General features: G+C 42.0%; 1 protein-coding gene across 1 annotated transcript; it reads right to left on the minus strand.

The window, feature by feature from the left end:
• Positions 1 to 5045: 5045 nt before the first annotated feature.
• ELK4 (ETS transcription factor ELK4) lies at positions 5046 to 12633 on the minus strand. Its single transcript, XM_046681000.1, has 4 exons — positions 11111 to 12633; positions 9259 to 10134; positions 7852 to 7968; positions 5046 to 6210 (listed from the first exon to the last, which is right to left on the minus strand). Exons 1-4 carry the CDS (start codon positions 11315 to 11317, stop codon positions 6112 to 6114), a joined length of 1299 nt encoding a protein of 432 aa, XP_046536956.1. The 5' UTR covers positions 11318 to 12633; the 3' UTR covers positions 5046 to 6111.
• Between the last annotated feature and the right edge of the window lie 4179 nt (positions 12634 to 16812).

A 16812-nucleotide genomic window follows, 5' to 3' on the forward strand; every position in this document is an offset into this window, starting at 1 on the left:
CAATTTTTTTTTTTAAGTTTTAGTATAAAATAGCCTAGGAGCCATCCAAGAGGATGAATAATATATGTTCCCTCTGAAAAATAGATTTATTTATACACACATAAACACTCTCAGTCAATAAATCAGTCTATGTACACAGACATATATGTACTCAGCCAATAAATCAGAGTGACCTGGAAAGAAATTCTCTAGTCTCCCAATTAAATATTTAAAAATAAAAATTTAAACCTCATAAAACTTCCTGATGTGTATTATATTCGAAAGATTAGAGTTCAAGAGACTTACTATGTTTGATTGTATCCCTCATGAATTTTCCTGTTAAAGGTTTCACTTCAAATGATGTTAACAACAGCCTGAATTTCCTGGTTTCTGAAGAAAGCTTAAAACCAACATTTCCCCTCTCACGCAAACCACTGTGGGTTTCCAGCTCTCACAATGGCTAAGTGTGAACAGCAGCCCCCTAGAAATTGCTATTTTCTGGTAGGCTGTCAAGCTATCACTTACAATTTTTTTTCAGAAAAGTAGCTTGCAGAAACCGGCAGCTTCAAATGGAACATGATACTACATCAACAACCCACCTTTCAGATTTGCTCTGTTTACAAGTCAAAACATGACTTTTACACTAACAGGTTCCACCAAGTGTGAGAAATGAAATCAAACCGCCTGCTTTTCTTGCTCAATACACTACCACCCACAAGAACTCTAGATTCTAAGATTAAAACTTCAACTTCAGTAAGCAGAATTCTGATGACATAAGAGGAATAACAGGGCACCTTGTTTCAGGCAATGCCAGCAGCATTAAACAATGATAAAACACTTATTTTAGACCCCAAACAAGAAGGTAATTAACAAATTCCTTCCCATGGAACTCGTTCCCTGGTCAGAGTCCCTGTGAGAGACAGACAGTTAGGGCTGACCCCCACTTCGCTACCATGGACTGAACAAGTCTCGATTCCCTTTTAGGAATAATAGATTCTGCCGTGCCCTCAGATCGCAGGTCACAGACACCAGGGGCAATCTTTTTAACTTTCCTGTTGGTTTAGTAATGCACTAGGAGCGTCCAGGTTTCCGCACAGAGACCCGCACTCGTCTCCACACTTGTTCACAAACCTGAGAACAGCACCTCGGCACCATTCCAGAGTTCTGCCATGGGGAAATGACACATAAATAGTAAAGGAAGCGATGAACAGAACAGACCCAGCAAGAAAAGCACTTCTTCAGATGATGAAATGTTACAAATAAAAAAAAGTCAAACACTAACGCGGCAAAATAATGGAGATTATTATAGGGGCCGGCCCCATGGCCGAGTGGTTAAGTTCCTGCGCTCTGCTTCGGTGGCCCAGGCTTTCGCAGGGTCGGATCCTGGGCGCAGACATGGCACCACTCATCAAGCCATGCTGAGGTGGCGTCCCACACAGCACAACCAGAGGGACCTACAACTAGAATCTACAACTATGTACTAGGGGGCTTTGGGGAGAAGAAGAGGAAAAAAAAGAAGACTGGCAACAGATGTTAGCTCAGGTGCCAATCTTTAAAAAAAAAAAATCTAGTTTCTATTAAAAAAAAGGAGGTTATTATATATTTTAACATAAAGTAACTTGAAATAATTCTCAGTTTGTTGGTAAAATATAACACAAGGCCAAAAGAAGTTTGTTAGCAGACTAGTAAAAGAAAAGTAAATTAGATTCATACCTAATACGAAGAGGAAAGAGACCACAGGCTGTCAAAAATAATACGTGTGAAGCTCTGGAAAACATCTGGTAATAGGTTATTTGGCAATATGAAAAAGAATTAATATGAAATTTCAGAAATTTGATGACAAACTCTCCTGAAAAATTCCCAACCCTTGCCAGAGACTTCACACGAACATCAGACCAGACACGTGAAAGATTTCTCCACACCTCACAGCAAGAGCACCCCCTTTTTCAGGAGGAGACTGAGAAACGACAGCTGCAGTGCGTGGTCTGGAAGGCAGGGTGCATGCTGCCAGGGGGTGCAGAGGACAGCCTACTGGGTGCAGGAGGAAAATACCAGGACTTTCCTCAGGGTACACTTTATGCCATCCTTAATGTCTATTTTTACGTCTCATAATGTACATATACTTTAGCACACCAGTATATAACTTACCATGCATACGAATTTGCAATACGGAATTTGTGTTCAAAAACTTTTACTGATCAATGTGTGTTTTCAAAAAGGTTGGAGACTGCTTTTCTGAAATGTTAACGAGTGCCTCTAATGTGCTTAAATTCACTAGAAAAATACAAAACTGCCTTCTGGAACTTTAGAATCTATAGCACAAATTTTGAGCTCAGGATGAAACAATGTCATTAGACCAGAAATCCTACAATGCAGGTATGAACGGAATTGAAGTGACACTATCTACAGCCTGTGGTTACAGCTCCAGAATTGCAAGCCTCTGATTTATTTTCCCCTCCAGGCCTAAGAGACACACAGTGTGGAGAAAACTAGAAGTTGTGACAGGTAAATAGATTCAACAGTCAGGCGAGGCTTCTTGGATCTCTAATAAAGTAGGAATTCTTCCAGTTAAAAAAGAATCTGTCCTCTTACCACACAGGCTCATGGGCTTACTTTCCCCATAAAAATCTTAAGAAAAAAAAATTCTACCTATATTAGGACCATCAAAATGTGAAAAAATTAAACCTCTATTTTAACCCTAAGAAGTTTAAGGATGACCTTTTGAGGGTTTCTAGACTCTTTTCTTCCATTATGTATAAATTTTAAAAATCAGTGGAAGTTTCCACCCTTGTTTGAACACACACACAATATGCTGTAACATCACAAAAGCACTGTGATACAACATTAAAGAAAAGATTACTAAAGTCAGATGCAATTTTAATTTTGTATTTTTAAAAATAAGCATGTGAACAAGAAAAACAATTAGAAATAATGTGAAAATGGATCCGAGGGTAAAATCAATGCAGTGGTCTGGTGGCTGAGTGAGCGCCTCTGAGCCAACTGTGCGCACCCTTCTCAACTCCAAGGTGGGGGCTTAAAATCAGCCACAGGAGGAGAAATTTACGTCATGGAAAGTGGCAAATGCTACAATTTAGGGCTTTTTTCCCCCTTCAGAGAGCCTGGTTGTTAAACATTTTCCACCATATGACTGAGTAGAGATGGGCCAGAGCAGATGAAAAGCTAAGATAATCACAGAAGACACCTCAAAAACTCATTCAATCTGCTCCCCAGCCTTAACCTGGGCTCCTTTTTCAACAGCATTCATTCTGGCAAAGTGACTAGTGATGGATTCCAGCTCCAGCTCCCAAACGTAAACCTCTCCAGGGAATACCGATCTTAAGTGGGATGTTACCTTTTGATGATCTGCGGATGTTTGGAAAAAACATGACGCTGAGACTTTTCCAGGAAGGAGGGAGTGAGCAAACAGAATGGTCGGCCTCACACACTCGAGCTAAGGTTGTAAACTTTCACTTAAAAAAGGAAACACACACACACACAAGCTTCCCCAGAGGAGCTGGTCTCAAGGAGAAGCAGCTCTTCACCGCGTCCTGAGGCCCACGCCTCTCGGATGCTTCCGGGATGGGTCCACAGAGGACTCCCCAGAACTCGTTCCGAGAAGCTGCTCTGACTGAGTCTGAATGGTGCCCTCGGCTCCCAGGTGGCCCTGTGCCAAGACAGTCAATTATCAAAGATGTCATCTGTGAAAACAAATCAATGGCTTTTCTCCTTTAATTCAAAAAGATAAAACACTTTTTGTGCTTTCAAAATTTAAAATATCTAGTTAAATCAAGCTATCAATATTTACTTATTTAATGTACAAAATGTTAATTAGCCTAAGAAAACTATTCCAAAGTGCTGCTGAGAGGTCTAAGTTCAAACAGGCATGCAAACTAAATGATTTGATACGGGAAACAGTCCAGTCTGTCTGTTCCCCATCACGACTGAACTCCACCTTCCGACACCACTATTGCACGTCTCAGGGACAGAACTTTCAGCTGACAGCCACAATGAGGCAGTCACAGGTCTCCAACACGACACAGAGAAAGGCAGCTCCCTGAATGCTGTCCCTCGGCCACTAACGAACTCGCCTCGGCAGCTCACACTAGAGCTTCCCCACACTGCATACACACAGTGAAAGGGAACATTACGCCTCTGGAAGAAGCTGGTTTTGTATCAGTGTCATTCGGAGCTCTCAAGTCCTTACTCCCTCATTCCATTTAAATTCATATGATTCAATCATAGGAACTATTTCTAGGATTCAAACATTACTTTAATGGACGAGGTGGTGGTGGTGGAAGCAGTAGCAGTATATAATCTAATTCTGGACTTTGAAGCCAAGTTTTTCAAAAGATTCCACTGTGATGTTGTATCAATTCAGTTTGGGGGCATCAACAAATCTGTCTGTACCTGGCATTGATTACCACACGGTAATGTTTCATAAATTTGGTAATGTAGAGACAAAGGCCTAAATTTTTCATACTAATATGAATAATCCAATCCCTAAGTAGGAGCATTTCCAAGCGAACTCTGCTCCTCCATAATTAAAAAAAAATTCAAGGAAATAAGCACATCTGGGGCCGCCGGCCTGGAGTCCGAGTGGTTAAGTTTGCGCGCTCCGCTTTGGCGGCCCGGGGTTTCGCCAGTTCAGATCCTGGGCGCGGATACATCAGGCCACGCTGAGGCGGCGTCCCACATGCCACAATGAGAGGCACTCACAACTAGAATATACAACTATGTACTGGGGGGCTTAGGGAGAAGGAAAAATAAAAAAGATGGGCGACAGAGGTTAGCTCAGGTGCCAATCTTTAAAAAAAAAAAGAAAGAAGTACATCTTTAGCTCACCACGGATTTGAGGCTTCATTTTGTTTTTCATTTTCCTAAATCACATCGTTAAAACTATCACGGGCTGGCCCAGCGGCACAGTGGTTAAGTTCGCATGCTCCACTTTGGCAGCCCAGGTTCAGGGGTTTGGATCTCAGGTGCAGACCTACAAACCACTCATCAAGCCATGCTGTGGTGGCATCCCACATACAAAATAGAGGAAGATGGGTACTGTTGTTAGCTCAGGGTGAATCTTTCTCACCAAAATAAAACAACAACAAAAAGCTATCACAACCTCTAACAACTTCAATTTAAAAGAAAATAAATATACAGGAGAAACTGCGGTAAAATAAACAGAAAAGAGAGAGGGTCCTCATACTGGGTGTCTTCTACCTGGGAAGAGCCCCGCATGCTGTTCCAGGTTATATGACTGAGTCTTTCACTTCAGAGATGCCTCAAAACTTCAAAACCCAGGTTCATCATCCCAAAGGCCACCATTTACCATGCTGTGTCCCAGGGGTGTGTAATCACATTACCCAGAGAGCAGGCAACATTTCTGTGCTAGACACGGGTCCCATATGCTCACTGGCTGTTCCAAACAGTCTTACACCCCAGGTCTAAAATCTTCCTATGCTTAAACAGACTAGCACCATGCTGTCGACAGGTCCAGACAAGATCACACACATGGCTCAGCGACCCATCCTGAATAAATGTAAATAAGATGCCTTTTTGTGGAGTTGCTTACACAGGTTACATTCACAGCAGAATACAATCTCCCCAATAGCACTGCTCCGATCTTACTTTGTGTGAAAACGAATGATTCTTTTCCCTCCGCTGCTTATGCACAGCTCACTTTTAGTTATTCAACAGAGCACACTTAGTCCTAAAGATATGGCCAATTTCACTTAACTAATATTTCTTTAAATAATATACTCAAAGCATGATTTTTTTCTTGATCAAAGGGTTCCAATAAGGCAGAAGGAGTAACTTTGTTCTTAATTGCTCCTGCAAAGCATAGCCAGAATTTTCTTTAACACAAACCAAAATTTCTTTAACACAAAGCTCAAAACATTTTAAAAAAAGAAAAAGAGGGAGGTGGAGTTAGGACTCCAATTAAGGCATTTTTATACACAATCCAACTTGAGTCTTATTCAAAGAAAAGCCTAAAAAGGCATTTCAATGAGGAACGGCAAAAATCGCAATAGTCTATTATCAGCATTGTGGAACTATCATTTGCTCACTTCAAATGTAGCCACATCGAATGTCTCTCCTTCTTTATTCCTTCGTTCTTTCCTTCCACAAGTGCATAGGTTATGTTTTCTGTAGATCTGGGGAAAATGGGCCAGGGGTGGAAGGTCCATCCAGGCCAGAAAGAGTGAGCGGCCCATGACTGTTCAGTACAGAAGGAAACTGAGAAAGGAAACACACATTATCATCCTATTACTCAACCCAGCTTTCGCGTTCTGTCCCTACTATATTCCCTGAGGCAGAAGATGACAGCCACCTGCAGAGGCTCACAGGACAAACGCAGTAACTGTTTATCATGGAAGTATATGATGTCATAACAAAAACTTTAAAGAAAACAATTGTTTGTCCGACATGTTAAATACTAATAGTCTCCAGCCTCCCTTGATGGAACAGAAAGGACAACCCCCCCGCCCCCCCCCATCCTAAGGCACGCAGGTTTACGTTAACTTCAAATGAGGGTTTTAGGAAGTTCAGTACACGACAACATGCACTTTGGAGTCTAATTCAATTATAAAGCACATCAGACTGTCAAAAAGAGGTCCAGACAGAGATGCCCATCTATTAACTCCATTTATAACTGGTACAAATAGTTACATGGTGCTCATCCTAGAAAAGGGTCCCCATCATGTATTCTGAGACGAATTCTGTAGGGAGAGTCCAGGCTGAAGCTACGTGAGCACTATGACTTTGCCTACAGTCTCACAGATCACTCTGTAACTCAATTATCTGTTTATGAAAGGCAAAGAAAAATGTAAAAATGAATGGAAAGTTCTCAACACTCTTTCTGTTGAGTAATTTAGAACTTTTTGCAGAAAAACAAAAAACGTTGGGGCTGGCCCCGTGGCCGAGTGGTTAAGTTCGCACGCTCCGCTGCAGGCGGCCCAGTGTTTCGTTGGTTCGAATCCTGGGCGGGGACATGGCACTGCTCATCAAACCATGCTGAGGCAGCGTCCCACATGCCGCAACTAGAAGGACCCACAACAAAGAATATACAACTATGTACTGGGGGGCTTTGGGGAGAAAAAGGAAAAAAATAAAATCTTAAAAAAAAAAACATAAAAGTAGAAAGATTGCTAACTTTCTTCTTTTTCCTTACCATTTCATTTCCAAAAGAACAAATGAAAAGTTAAATTACAAAATATGAGAAAATGTTCCAGGGGGTCACCCCTGAATAAGTGAATGAATCAACCACAAGAAAGCCTACAAGTTATAAAGTCTGGATGTTTTGGGCAAAATAATGGTTAAACACTATAAGACCTTTCCTAAGATTTTGGTAAGACATAATATCATATTTTCAAAAACATATATTTAAAATGTTGATAAATGTCAACTCTGAGTGAGGGGATATGGAGTATTCGATATACTACTCTCAAGAGTGTTCTCTCTTTGTAAAATCTTCAGTTAAAAGGAGGAACTCATGTGCAGAAATGCCCTCAACAGCTATAAAAACACATATACATGTATCTGTGTATTTGTATGAATACATATGTGCCTATGTTTTTTTTCGAAAAAAGATTTCTAGCATTTAAAATGATGAAAAAAATTGGGCAAGCTCAAAATTTACTTCAGTATTGAACAATTCTTGGTCTAACTCAAATGTGTGTAACAGGAAACAATGGGAAAGACACTGCTGTAAATATTTATCTGAGCTGTTTGCTGGCTAGAAAATTAACAAAGAAATTCAAAAATAAACCTAAAGAGCACTTATTAAATAGTAGTTTCCTAACGATTAAGCTGAAGAGTGGGTACCGCCTGGCTGCCTCTTTCCTCACTTCCCAAGAGACGGGCTTTTAGGTAATTTACCTGGAAAAGCGTGTTAGCACCTTGCAGTCTGGCTGGACTCAGGGGAGCAACAGGGCTGAGAGTGCTCCAAAAGTGGATACTGGAGAGTAAGGGGCTCGGAGTCAGTAAGATGGGTGTCTGCAATACACAGAACAGAAATATTCACTCAGTGACCTAACAGCATTATGTTCTACCCTTGTAATCATACACACATAGCCTGGAACCCAAATATTGTCCTGTTAGCCACTCCAAATATCTCCAAGTCTGAAATTGTAGCACGAGGAAAAACTCAGAAATTATTGTGACAAACTAAGAAAGATAAAGGTCAGAGTATTTTCTAGCAGCTGGCCCCGTGGCCGAGTGGTTGAGTTCACACCCTCCACTTCGGCAGCCCAGGGTTTCACCGGTTCGGATCCTGGGCGAGGACAGGGCATCGCTCATCAGGCCACGCTGAGGCAGCATCTCACGTGCCACAACTAGAAGGACCCACAACAAGAATATACAACTATGTACCAGGGGGATTTGGGGAGAAAAAGCAATTAAAAAAAAAAAAGATTGGCAACCTTTAAAAAAAAAAAATTTTCTAACCCGCCTTTTGTAGGTTCTTTTCCAAAGAGAAAACACAATCTGAATTCAGGTATTGAGAAATAACGGGTAACTGAGTCAACAACATATTTTTTCTTTAATAATAAGAAAGTCTGGGAATAACCTATCTTTTTAAATGTTTAATGAGACAAACAAATTAAGAACTATCTAGGGGCCGGCCCTGTGGCCGAGCGGTGGCCCAAGTTCGCACACTCTGCTTCGGTGGCCCAGGGTTTCGCCAGTTCAGATCCTGGGTGCAGATGTGGCACCACTCCTCAGGCCACGCTGGGTGGCCTCCCACATGGCACAACCAGAAGGTCCCACAACTAGAACATACAAGTATGTACTGGGGGGCTTTGGGGAGAAGAAGGACGGGAAAAAAAGGAGATTGGCAACAGATGTTAGCTCAGGTGCCAATCTTTAAAAAAAAAAAAAGAAAAAGAAACTCCTAAGCTAACTGCATAAACTCGTTACTCAGCATCACACCCGTCGTTTTTCTTAAGGTTCTCAGAACCTACTGTCTTCTAACTTGAGATTATCACTGTTTTTTTTGTAACACCAAAAAAAAAAAGAGAGAGAGAGAATACTTATTTTCTTTAGGGAGAAGTGAAAAAATCAAAATATTTATTTACTTGTAGAACAATAAATTTTTTAACACAATACTCCAAACCTTTTATTTTGGCAATCCTAACTGAAGTGAGCAATTGGGTTACTTTCACTGGGTTATGTATAATCTTTCCAAGAGAAATCGAAGTAGCAGAACGAGAACTTGAGATTATAAATTCTGGATTTGCTTAAAAAGGTGAGTAAATGCAAACAATGGTGGCATCTAAAGAAAGTTACCTGTGAAAATAGTGCTGGTGTGAGAGAAGCTGTAGGCAGAGAGGGGCTTAATATTCCCAGTGGGCTTGGGTCACTGCCTGTGATCACAAGGGCTGGGGCCAGCTCTAACCCTTTAGGTTTCTTGGATCTTGATGAACTATTTGTTTTGTCCTTTTCTGGCAAAAATGAACCCTCATCTTTAGGCTCCAGTGACAAGTTCTCTGCAAGTTCCATTGGCTGAGAAGCCACCGAATCGATGTCTGTGTCAATGTCTGGGTTAGAACTCAGCGGTGGGGAAGGTGTTCTTGGAGGATCTTGCAAAGACGGGGACATGGAGGAAAGAGGAGGCGTGGTGGGAAAAGCGGTGGTTGCACTGGAGGCAGAGGTGGGGGCCTCCAGGGAAGGCAGTCTGGGGGAAGCCAAAGTCTCCAATGCTTGGACGGTTTCTTCAGAAGATGGAGAGATACTCGGGCCAGAAGAAACGGCGGCAGCAACAGGTTCAACTGGTGGCTTTTTGGAAGGTGTTGTTACAAATTTGATGACAGATGGCGTTGGCTCCTGAGGGGATTTTTTCTCGGCCAGTTTCTCAGCTGGATTCTCAATCTTTATAGATTTGAAAAGCTTCTTATGGGAGGAGTTCAGAGAGTTAAGAGTAAATGAAGAATATAAGCCAGAGTGTATGTAGTCGTTGCGGCTGGAGGTCTTGGCTCCAGGGGGAGGCGGCTTCTCTTTTCCCCCACTCTCCATGTCTTTGGAGCTGCTGCTGACCTCACTGAAGCTGAGCATGTCGCACTCTCCCTCAGTCCTGCCCACTGTCATGGGGTCCATCTTCAAAATCTCTGGGTAAGACACAAACTTGTACACAAACTTCTGACCATTCACTTTTTTAATGATATTCTGTAGACAAATAAAATAAGCATTCTTATACTTTCTTATAAACCTACCTTCCACAGCTCATGAAAAGGCTGACCCAGTGAGGTTATCTATTTGACAAGTAGTTTACTTAAAAACTTCAAAATCATCTAAATTTATCTAGCCACGCCAAACACAGTCGCTACTATTATGGAGCATAAGGGAAGAACATTTCAATCTTTTATTAATAGCTGAACTTACATGCTACATAAAAGCTGAAAGATTTTAAATCTTAACACTCTCAACCAAATATCTATATTAAGTCAAAACGCACTGAACTGCAGTTTCAGATAATTCCACAGGGACAAGCCACACACATCCTGAGAACGCACGAAGGCACCTAGAACACCGCTTCTGCTAAGGCTCCCACTTCCTTCAAAAGCTCCAGGGCTTTCCTACTTCATGTCTCCACACAAGAAAACTGCTAAGACTAACCACTGACGGGTGAAAGAAACTAAGATCACAGCTTCTCATGACTCTATCATTTTGAGCCATTTATTTTACTTCAGTGCCCAAAGAATGTATTCAAAATAATATGAATTCACAAAAAATTACCATTTGAACTAAGAAATCAAATCTATGTATTAACAGCTATTCTTTAAAGTATTAACTTGTGTTCTCTGGGTTAAACTCAAAAGTAAAAATTAAGTAAAGCTAAAAACATGTATATATATGATCATTTTAAGAGTAAATCATGATATACAAAAGAATATTTACCCCCGAGAATCTCAAATTTCCTTTTATTTCAACCCTATACTCACTTTTTCTTGAAAGACAACTGCAATTAGGAATAAAATACGTATAATGGGAGTAAGGTACTGAATAAGAGTTTGCTAAGTATAGCTGGATCATTTACACCTTTCATCCTATAAAATAAATTGGATTAAAATAAACCAAGACATTAGCAGCAACAACCTCAACAGAAAAGAACAATTCTTGCTTTGAGGAGGATGTGTACTACCTTTACGTAGTAGTATCTGAGGGCTCGGCTGAGTTTGTCATAGTTCATATTAGGCTTGTTCTTTCGAATGCCCCAGAGGCGAGCCACCTCTTCCGCCTGCAGAAGCTTGAACTCCCCATCATTAGACGTCCAGCAGATCATGTGCTTGTTCTGAGGCTTCTGGAGGAGCTGGAGGAGGAACTGCCACAGAGTGATAGCACTGTCCATAGCAAAGAGCTGGAAGGGGCAGAAGACACAGAATATTAACAGCCAGCACTCACATGACCCCGGACGGCAGGCACTGCCGTCAGCGCTCTAATGTGCGACTCCACTTCATTCCCACAACAATCCTGTAAGACGTTCTACCACAGCCTCAGTTTACTCACGAAAAAACTGATTCATAAAAGAGTTAAGTAACCTGTCTAATGTCACACAAGGAGATGGTGGAGCTGAGATTCAACTCCAGGCAATCTGGATCCTAAGTCCAGACACTTAAGCATGCCACGCTGCTGAAGAAAAGCCTTGCTGGGAGGAAAACCTAGTTCCACAAATTCTAGGGGCAGACCAATGACTGTTAGTCACCAGAGTATCAGTGTTATTAAATTTTACCTTAAAAACTCATCGCCATATTCTCCAAGGAGACCACCATTTCAGCAGTACCTAAGTCAACCGAGTCGGTCCATTTGCCAGGATACGTACATGTGCGTGTCTCCAGGTGTCCTGGAGGTCTAAGGAATAATCTACTCTTGCTCGACTGCTATTTCTCCTCCAAATAGTTTCCATGATCACAAATGTAATTTACATATAAATTGGCAGCACTGAAAATTCAGCAAATTGTTCCCTGATTTAACTTACAAGTTCTGTCACCATTCTGTCCACAGAGAGTCCATCCTCCTTTGATTTGATTAGCAAACTTTATTTAATTATCCAGATGTGAACTGAAAAACTTTTCAATATCTCAAGTCTTAGGATCTTCCTGTTTAGGCCAGAGTTTCTCAACTTTGGCACTACTGATATTTTGAGCCAGATAATTCTTTGTTCCTGGAGCCTGTCCTGTGCATTGTGGTTTGTTTAAAAGCATCCCTGGCCTCTACCACTAGATGCTAGTAGCAAGCCCTGCCTAGTTGTGACAACCAAAAATGTCTCCAGACATTGCCAAATGTTCTCCTGGGAGAAAAAAAATCATCCTGGTTATAACCATCGGTTCAATCATGGAGCAGCAAGGAAATGCTCCCCCAAAGTTATTCTGCTCAAAACCTCAAGGCACTTTGTCTGTTAGGAAGAATTCTTTATGGCAAAAACTCTGGGCAAATACACCTAAGCACATCCTAAGAAACCTATAACTCAACTGTACACACACAAAAATAAAACCTTCTTTTCTTTGTCTAGGAATGAGATCTCAATGGATCCTAATAGGACTTGAAAACAAATCAACTCAATTCCATAAAATACTACAAAAACAGGTAAATTAGACTACATCAAAATTTAAAACTTTTGTGCTGCAAACAATACAATCAAGTGAGAAGACAATCAGAATGGAAGAAAATATTTTCAGATCAGAAGGGACTTGGATTAAAAATATATAAAGAACTCTTACAGTTAAAAAAAAAAAAGAATATAGGCAAAGGATTTGAAAAAACATTTGTCCAAAGAAGATATACAAACGGCCAATAAGCACATGAAAAGATGCTTAACATCCATTAGTTCTTAGGGAAATGGAAATCAATACCACTTCACATCTACTAGGATGGCTGTCATCAGAGACAGACAATGGAGCAGTGATGGCAACAATGCGGAGAACAGGAAGCCCCCACACATGGCTGGTGGGAACGTAAAATGGGGCGGCCACTTCGGAAAACAGTCCAGCAGTTCCTCAAAATGCTAACATAGTTACCACACGACTCGCAATTCCACTCTTAGGTATATAATCAAGAGAAATGAAAATGTATGTCAACACAGATACTGGTACAAAAATGTTCCCAGCAGCATTATTCATAACATCTAAAAAGTAGGAACAACCTGAGTGTCCATCAAATGATGAATGGACAAGCAAAATGCGGTATAACCGTACAGTGGAATATTACTCGGCCAGAAAAAGGAATGGAGTACTGATACATGCTACAACATGAACCTTGAAACCATCATCTAACTGAAAGAAGCCAGCCACAAAAGACCGCATATCGTATGATTCCATTTATATGAAATGTCCAGAATAGGCAAACCTATTAGAAACAGAAAGTAAATCAGGGGTTATGCAGGGCTGAGGCATGGGGGATGTGCGGAAAAGAATAGGGAGTGACTGCTAATGGGATGATGAAAATATTCTTAATTTAAGATTGTGGTTGTGGTTACACAATTCTGTGAATTTACTAAAACCACTAAATCGGACATTTCAAGTAGACAAATTTTATGTTAGGTGAATTTTACCTCAATAAAGACGTTAGAAACACTACAAACAAAAGTTAGGCCTGAGAAGCCTAATTCTAACAAGTAACTCACAGAGGATGGGGTCCTTAAGGGTTAACTATGTCTGCTTCCAGAAAGGGCAGAAATGAGGAACTATAGTGCAAAATACCTGGGTTTCTACAACTTTCCTAAGACACTCAAAACATCCTCCAATAATCCCCACAGTTATCACTTTGAAGTTGGTTATACAGACACTGTCGTCCAAAAGTAGAGATGGGGCAACCACAGAGAGAGGGGAGATGCCTCCCAACGTGAGAGTTAATGGGGACGCTGAGGCCATGGGTCCAGGTCTCTTTCATCACAGCCACGTACTGGGTTCCTTAAGGAAACCGCTGCCCCAGATAGATAAAAGCATTCACATCACCAGCTGGTTGTAAAGAAGTATTACTAAGTGATGATAATCTACAAATAGGAGGCGCTACTTTAATGCTAAATAACCATGCCCACTCGAAATCATAGTTTCCCACAGCCTCACTCAAACTGGATTAAAATAGTAGTTTTATATTATATCCATCAAGTGGGGGATGGAGGGTGGGTGTGTTCCCTGTCATTTCTCTGAATTTACCAGAAAGGCCTTTGTTCTGATGATGCCTGTTCATGGCAAGTTACTTTTGAACTACGTTTCCCGTTTAAACAACTACTGTCAGTCTAAATCTGTCCAAACTACTCTCTAGTAAATTTTAGCTTAACCAAAAAACTCAGTCTCCACATTTCCAGACATCATCTTCATATCAAGAATGCTTATAGGGGTGTCAGAGAGAGAGAGAGACAGAAATGATGATGACAACAGAAGGAAAGACAGGCAGAGAACCGCAATCTCAAGGCTACTACAAACTTGGTGTCTATAATTTCATTTGATTTTGGAAAAGTTCCCCAAACCAAATGCTACAGGCTTAATACCTATCACGTCGATAACGCTTGAGCCCTAGGTGTATAATGGCTAGGCTATACATGCAAAAAGAAAAACAACCGTCAACATCTCCACAATGAGCACACAAGTGCCATCCTGAGCAAGGGGAGGCTCCCGAAAGCATGGGTGTTCCCGAGGTGCTTCAGGTTTAACTTCAGCATGCCCCTTGGTTAGGAGGGGCGTGGCGCGCACTGGGTCAAATGCTGGGGAGCTGCTGGATGCTCCAGGGCAGATCCTAACAGCTGTGGGAAACGCTGATGCCTCTGCAGGACTTTACAGTGCGTCTGGAATAGAAGGCTGCTAGGAGGAAAGAAAAAGGGCCTTGTGGTTTTGGACTGAAGTACTGGAAAAGAATCTTCTTTTGTGAAAAACTAACAGACATAAAATGGACATCTTCAGTGGGTACTTTAAAGGAATATTTTATTTATTCAATTCTGATGTCAGGTTATTCTTTTTTTTTTAAAGATTTTATTTTTCCTTTTTCTCCCAAAGCCCCCTGGTACATAGTTGTGTGTTTTTCCAGTTGTGGGTCCTTCTAGTTGTGGCATGTGGGACGCCGCCTCAACATGGCTTGATGAGCAGTGCCATGTCCGTGCCCAGGATCCAAACCGGTGAAACCCTGGGCCACCGAAGCAGAGTGGGCGAACTTAACCACTCGGCCACGGGGCCGGCCCCAAGTTATTCTTTGAAAAGGTGGTGAACCTCTTCATTTTAGTTCCTAAAAGTGTGCTATTAATATGAAATTCAATTATTTCCTCAGCCATAAAAGAGAACTAAAGGAAAAAAATTCCAGAAGACAATTATTAAAAAATTACAAAGGTGAAATGAAGAGTCAAAAAATATACTTTTAGGGGGGCTGGCCCCGTGGCCGAGTGGTTAAGTTCGCGCGCTCCGCTGCAGGCGGCCCAGTGTTTCGTTGGTTCGAATCCTGGGCGCGGACATGGCACTGCTCATCAGACCACGCTGAGGCAGCATCCCACATGCCACAACTAGAAGGACCCACAACGAAGATTACACAACTATGTACTAGGGGGCTTTGGGGAGAAAAAGGAAAAAAATAAAATAAAATCTTTAAAAAAATATATATACTTTTAGGGGCTGGCTTGGTAGCACAGCAGTTAGGGTCACACGTTCTGCTGTGGCGGCCCTGGTTTGCAGGTTTGGATCCCGGGGGGTGTAGCTTGGCAAGCCATGCTGTGGCAGGCATCCCACACAGAAAGTACAGGAAGATGGGCACGGATGTTAGCTCAGGGTCAGTCTTCCTCAGCAAAAAGAGGAGGATTGGCAGATGTTAGCTCAGGGTTAATCTTCCTCAAAAAAAAAAAAAAAAAATATATATATATATATATATACACTTTTATTCTTGCTATCAGTTTAAAAAAACCAAAAACCTTTGTTTCCTCACAAAAATCTCAAGTTTTCTACAATTAGTTTTTTTAAGAGTTTTTTTTTTTAGTAAAAGTATAATGGAGGGAAATTCTTAACTGATCCAAATGAAGGAATCTGACTTTTGAGGGGTTAAATGATGAAAACATTAACTACGTTAACACTTCCAAGAGAGTAGTTAATCCCTGTGCTAAACTGACTTATCAGGGAAAGGAAGTCTTTGCTAAATGAAACCTTTTCCACCCTGAACGTGTTTATAATACATAGTCCAGTTGCTGTGGTGACCCACGGCTCAACTATTTTTCAAAAACAGTAGCTAAGACCCAAAAAAAAGTCTCCAAATTCAGCGTGCTGTCTAGATAAAATAAAGCCAAACTATGAAACGTATCAAGGTTACTTTTGAATTAAGTCATCGTGGTCGTCGAAAAGTAACCAGGTGTATCCAGGTGTATCGCATCCTACGCTGAGAACGTTAAAAGTACACTGTTACATTACAAGGAAACCGGAGACACCTCCCTAACAATGCAACCGAATCCACTTGTGCGGTTTCAACGTTTCAATAAAATCAGAGAGGAGAGTATTCCTGACGGGGGAAATGGAGTCACACTACATCTTAAGGAAAACCCCACTGACGGCCCTAAATACTGAAGCAGCTCGTTCTCCGCGCGGCGGGCGGCGGCGGGAGGACGTGACCCGCCGGCCAGAGATGGGCGAGCCGTCCGGGGACACTCGGGGCGCCAGCGCGCCGCCCGGAAGGGCAGCAGCCACCGCGCGGGCGAGGCCGCCCGCCGCCCCCGGCCAGGGCCGCCCCCGGGGGACGCATCCAGCCGGGCCTCCGGGGGCGAAGGCGCCTCGGCGGAAAGGGAAGGGCGGCGGGGTGCTGGGGAGGAGAAAACGAAACGAAACTCGACACCGGATGCGGCGCGCCGGGGGCCGCGGCCGCCGGGCCCGCAGGGGCGCA

The sequence above is a fragment of the Equus quagga genome, chromosome 13 (genome assembly GCF_021613505.1).
Source record: "Equus quagga isolate Etosha38 chromosome 13, UCLA_HA_Equagga_1.0, whole genome shotgun sequence".
Taxonomy (NCBI): Eukaryota; Metazoa; Chordata; class Mammalia; order Perissodactyla; family Equidae; genus Equus; species Equus quagga.

Excerpts from the sequence above, each read along its gene's own strand:
- ELK4 (XM_046681000.1), bottom strand. The coding sequence starts at position 11,317 with ATGGACAGTGCTATCACTCTGTGGCAGTTCCTCCTCCAGCTCCTCCAG. Across the intron at positions 10,135-11,110 it reads TCAGATACTACTACGTAAAG|AATATCATTAAAAAAGTGAA; the intron begins GTAGTACACATC and ends ATTTGTCTACAG. Across the intron at positions 6,211-7,851 it reads GTGCTAACACGCTTTTCCAG|TTTCCTTCTGTACTGAACAG; the intron begins GTAAATTACCTA and ends TTCCTTTCTCAG.